The 5228-nt window shown below is 45.7% G+C and overlaps 1 protein-coding gene across 1 annotated transcript in view; it reads left to right on the top strand.

The window, feature by feature from the left end:
- The window catches only part of LOC104467150 (KH domain-containing, RNA-binding, signal transduction-associated protein 1-like), a 9497-nt gene extending 4754 nt beyond the window's left edge, over nt 1-4743 (top strand). Inside the window, 4 exon segments of the mRNA XM_010080803.1 lie at nt 1-129; nt 1043-1110; nt 1434-1492; nt 3802-4743. The exon segment at nt 1-129 is cut by the window's left edge and continues 32 nt beyond it. Coding sequence (XP_010079105.1) covers nt 1-129; nt 1043-1110; nt 1434-1492; nt 3802-3899 — 354 coding nt within the window. The 3' untranslated portion in view covers nt 3900-4743.
- Nucleotides 4744-5228: the final 485 nt, after the last annotated feature.

Raw genomic sequence — 5228 nt, 5'->3', positions numbered from 1 at the left:
CCTGCCGTAGCCCGCGGGGTACCGCCCCCCCCAGCAGTACGGGGTGCTCCTGCGCCCCGAACACGTGCAGCCGGCCTCCAGAGGATACCGCTTCCTCCTCCTCCCGCACCAGAAACCTACGAGGAATATGTAAGAAACTATATCTTTGTGTTTTTTTTTAATTCCAGCTAGCTGCTCATGTATTAGCTATTCAACATTATTGAGAGAAGAGCCAACAACAGTAAGATTGAACTGGAGAAGTGGTCACCGGTCCCTAGTACGGTGCTGGGTGACCTGCTCTGCCTCTTTAGTCCTCAAAGGGGGGAGCTGCTGGTGTCCTAAATACAGGGTAAAGGGTGGTTTTTATAGAACTGAAATGTGCCCCCAAGCTGAAGTTTGCCCTAACTATCAATGCACAGTAGAAAAACTGCATCACAGAGGCTGATGGAGTTTGCATCGCATTCTCTTTCTGCACAAAGGTTTCTCACTGCCCCTAAAAGCCTTAAAATAAATATGAGTGAACATGATGATGTTTCAAGGCATATAACTAAGCACCACCCTCCTGTCACACTTATCTGAACATCTTCGCCCTTGGTATTCTGAAGGGAAAACAAGATGACTGGGTTGGATGCACAGCAGCATTTTGGGGAAGCATCAGAAATACTGATATTTCTAAATTCTGTTTCTCCTCTCACTAAAACTTCTCCGTTTTTCCACTGAAACCAATCAGAAGTTAATTGGTTGGGTTTTGTCCACCTGTAGATCTGTGGTTTAGATAACAGGGCACGTGGATTTGTACCGCAGACCAGCGGCCGCCTCGGAGGTGTAGATGACTTTCCAGTACATTGTAAATGTTGGTGTGGTTCGTTCCTCCCAAGCCACAGGACACAAGCACTTTTTAGCTGCCTGTGTTTTGTGATTGAGCCCCTTCCCTGTGGCAGGCAAGGGTTCACAGGTTCCTCTGAAAGCTGCTGTAGCCTGAATTCCATTTTGCCGTGACTCTTGGTGAGGCGTTAACCCTTGGTCCTCCCATTAACACCGTTGATGTCATCGCCTGTTCCAGGGCTATGATGATGCGTACGCAGACCAGAGCTATGAGGGGTACGAAGGCTACTACAGCCAGGGCCAAGGGTAAGTTTGCTTCTCCCCTCTCTCTTACGGAGGAAATGATGCACGATCTCTTTTTCTTAGTTTTCTTTTAAGGGAGTGGAAACAGTCGTTTCTGAGTTTGAGCTGTAGGGAAGGTGCCCTGTTCTGCTCACATCCAGGAGTGCCTGGGAGATAACTTTTGGGAGCGTGCCAGTGTCCTTGACAGTGCTGTGAAAGCAGCGATCAGACGTGCCGCAGCCATGAGCAGTGTCAGGCGTCTTTGCTTTCCAAGTGTTTGTGCAAGTTGTGTCAGTTGAGGAATACGATCTCAGCGCTGTACGTAACCAACGTAATTGCTCTTCCAGGGACACAGAATACTATGATTATGGACACGGGGAGCCACAGGAAACCTATGAAGCTTATGGTATGTCTGGGAATACTGGTGTCTCAACAGGGAAGGGGCTGCACGTAGTTGGGAATTGCTTGTGGACGACCAGCAGTTTTCCAGTGCTGCTCCACGCTCTGAGCAAAAAACTTCCTGAGGAGAACCTCAAGTAGTTTTCGTGGTATAATATTTATACCGTACAGATCATCCAGGACTGAACAACCAAAGGCATTCTGTGGTTTTTAGATTCTTATCTAGCTTGATTGTCTCAAAGGTGATGCTTTTAAAATTCCATTTTTTTTAACTGTAGAAATACCTTTTAATTTCCTTGTGGCTTTAGAATATTTTAAGAGTTCTGGATTTCCACCCACAGCACTACTTTTGCTGCAGTCTGCTTTTCGCTGATAATGTTTTGTTGAGCCAGATGAGCGCATGGTTCCATCTGCTTCCTTACCCTCAAAAACCTGCTGGACTATATACATTTGCTTGAAAATTTGATTTAAATGTCATATTAAGGCCTCCCTTTGACTAGGTGGGACGATTTTGGTCAATATGACTTGTAAGTAGTCTATGAGTTTTAGATAATTTGAATTTTGTAAGACTATCAACTTGGGCTAGACTGGGGGGTGTGGGAGAGCAGTTTGACCACAACTCTGCAAATCACCAACTGCTGAATACAATAGGCTTTATATCCGAGGTGCTGGCAATAAAGGATTAGGTGACTGCATTTTTTTTTTTTTAGGCTAGTTCATATATCCAAGCTGATGAATGGCATCTGCATGTGGCAATGAGTAAGATTCATTTTCCTCTCTCTGTAAACAAGCTGAGCTATAAACAGGTTACGAAAGCTGTACAGCGAGCTGCTTAATGGCGTGGAAATACGCTGGATCACAAACAGCCCCTTCAGCAGAGCATCCGTGGCCTGAAGGCGTGAATGAGTGCAGGTAGTGAGGATAAAGACCAGCCGGACGGGCTTTCGGGATCCTGGGAATCCCCTATGTCATGCTGGTATTAGGGAAGTGAGGTTGTTAATTCCATGGCTCTCTCCTGTGCTGACCTCAGGCTGTTCCCTGCTCCCGGCTTAAGTTGGGAGCAGTTCAAATTCAGGTGCCTAAGCAGGGATGCTTTTCCAGTGGAAGATGTATTTGAATAGCCAGCTGCTGTCGGTAACCTTGGCTATCTCTCCTCCTCAATGCCTGGGTTTGTTGCTTGTGTTAGTCCTGCAGCACAAAGAGGCTTTTGTGCCTCCTACTTGGTAGGAGAGCGGTGGTGTTGTCGGGGATGCGAAGGCCAAAATGCTCATTGTATACTTGGCACGAAGTGGCCACAGCTAATCTGTTTATCCACAGTAATTTCCTTTGGTCTCTGCTTTCATGAAAACAGAATTAGAGAAATAAATAGTTGAGCCAGGCTGGAGACAATTTTGAGAAAACCGGAGCGTGCTCCGTGGCGGTAGGAACAGGCTCGGCTGTCCTCCGGGCTTTGGACACTTGCTCCTGTAAACTGGTGACCCTGGAGAGGAATATTGCGAGCACAGACCATAATGAAAGCTGAGCTGGGATATCTGGGGCTTGAGCTAGCTCGGGGACAATGGGGATGTGAACTTCATTTGCTTAAGTGGTTGTTGGATGCAGCAGAAGGGTTCGGGCTGTCCTGTGAGTGCTTTGTCCCCCCGCAGTTAATGCAGGGACAGCACCGGCGAGCGATGTCTGCTCCAGAGCGCTGAGCAGATGCTCCGTGAGCTGCGGTGATATTTTTTCCTGTATTCGCAGAGGGGAAGGAACAGCAAGTGACAGTCAGAGAGCAGACTGGTGGCTGCAAGTTCAGCTGGACACCCTGCTGTCCTGCAGCAGCGCAGGGACTGGATGATTTTGGCAGGGTTACGCAGGAGCTGCCCTGCCTGGGAAGGAGAGAAGCGCTGCCTGGAGCGGTCCCCCCCAGCCAGACCCCAGGGTTGTAGGTGCTGCTGGCCACCAGCCCCAGGGGCCGTGACTGCGGTGACCTTCGCTGTGGCCAGCTGCCAGAGCTACCCCGGGAATTGGCTGCGGCTCTGCTGAAATTAATTACTCCTAAAAGGCACCGGGTTTGTCCAAGTCGGCGCTTAGCCGGGCTGTTGGAGCTGCAGGCGTCCCGGGCATCCCTGCACAAGCGGCTTTTTTTTCCCCCAATGTCAGAAGATGTGCTGCAAACGGGAGGTTTCGGTGGACCATGGGGTGTTTTGTTGACCAGTTTTGGGGTGAAACCGCTGTGAAGATGCCCCATGCCTCCGTGTCAACTCCGGAGGGGAGCCCACCCGTCCGGCACCGCAGCATCCCGCCATCCCTGACGTGTCCCTCTCTTTTCCGCAGGGCAAGATGACTGGAACGGAACCAGACCCTCCCTGAAGGCCCCGCCGGCCAGGCCAGTGAAGGGGGCCTACAGAGAGCACCCATACGGACGTTATTAAAAAACAAACATGAGGGAAAAATATCAGTTATGAGCAAACAGTTGTTACTGATTCTTGTATCTCCCGGGATTCCCGTTGCTTTACCCACACCAGACAAGTAATTGTCTAACTGTTTTTCTTCGTGGCCCTTTTTCTCCCACTCCATCCTCACCCTGCATTCTGGCTTCTGTACGTAGTATTTTAAAATGAGTTAAATAGATTTAGAGGACCGACTTTAATTTTCTTTTTTTTAAGTGTGTAGATGGCTTTTCTTTCTTTGTTGTTTAGATAAACACAACTGTACCTTTTTTAATAACAAAAAAAAAGTTGAGTTAAAAAATGTTAGTTTCAAAAGTGACATGCTTTGCTTAGCAGTTATGAAATTAAGGTTTTGTTAACCTTTAAAGTTTGGTTTTAAGGAACCCATAAAAGTTGTAGTTGCAGAATCCCAAAGTAGGCTACATTTCAAAATTCAGGGCTGTTTTTAAGAATTAAAATCGTAATGTAACGGTAGTAGCTGCCGCCGTTTAAAAGTAACCTCAGATGTCAAACTTTCCTTAAAAGCAGATTGCTGGTGAATCTTAAGTTTAAATTTTAATACAAAGGATCCTCAAACAAATTAAATAGCATTTTTTTAAAGGTAATTGACTTAAAAGGAAAAAAAAAAATTAGGTTTGTAAAATTGACTTTTCTTATGTGGGTTTTGAAATCTAGCCCCGAACATGCGGTGTTGAGAGATGCTTGGGAAGCGGATTTTCCAGTGTTAAGGGGTTCTTAGTTTGGTTCTATAAGGGAAAAAAACCAAATGAAAGCACGGCTCTAATTGCCCAGTGTTTGATATTCGAAAACAGAGTGTTAAGTGAGTAGGTCTGAACTCTGTAAAATTACAGTCTTCTCATTTGGATAGTGCTGGGGGCAGATAACGCAGTGCAAGTTTAAAACCTGACAAAATTGCCAATGTTAGCAATCCCGTGGACTTGTTCAAGTGTATCTCAACACTAGCTTTGCATAAAAAGGGACACTGCAGCTGAAAAAAATGAGGAAAAATTTCATTTTGTACATAGGAGAAAGTCCTAATTGGATTAAAAATGAGGAAAAATTTCATTTTGTACATAGGAGAAAGTCCTAATTGGATTTGTACACTGTCCTCCTCCCACTCTGTTCTTGAAAATTAAATGCTACGTGTGTAAGTCTGCCTAAATAGGTAGCTAAAACTTGTCAAAGTGTCTGCCGCAGTTTGTCAATAAAGTTTAGTCCTTTTTTAATCAAAGTAAATGTGATGAATTGTCATTTTTTTTTTTTGTTCAGCAATAAAATAGCTATTTTTTTTTCAAATTAATTTAAATTAAT

This window comes from Pterocles gutturalis, unplaced genomic scaffold, assembly GCF_000699245.1.
Source record: "Pterocles gutturalis isolate BGI_N339 unplaced genomic scaffold, ASM69924v1 scaffold41279, whole genome shotgun sequence".
Lineage (NCBI taxonomy): Eukaryota > Metazoa > Chordata > Aves > Pterocliformes > Pteroclidae > Pterocles > Pterocles gutturalis.
The sequence above is the reverse complement of the archived record's forward strand: the minus strand, read 5'-3'. Positions and strand labels throughout refer to the sequence as shown.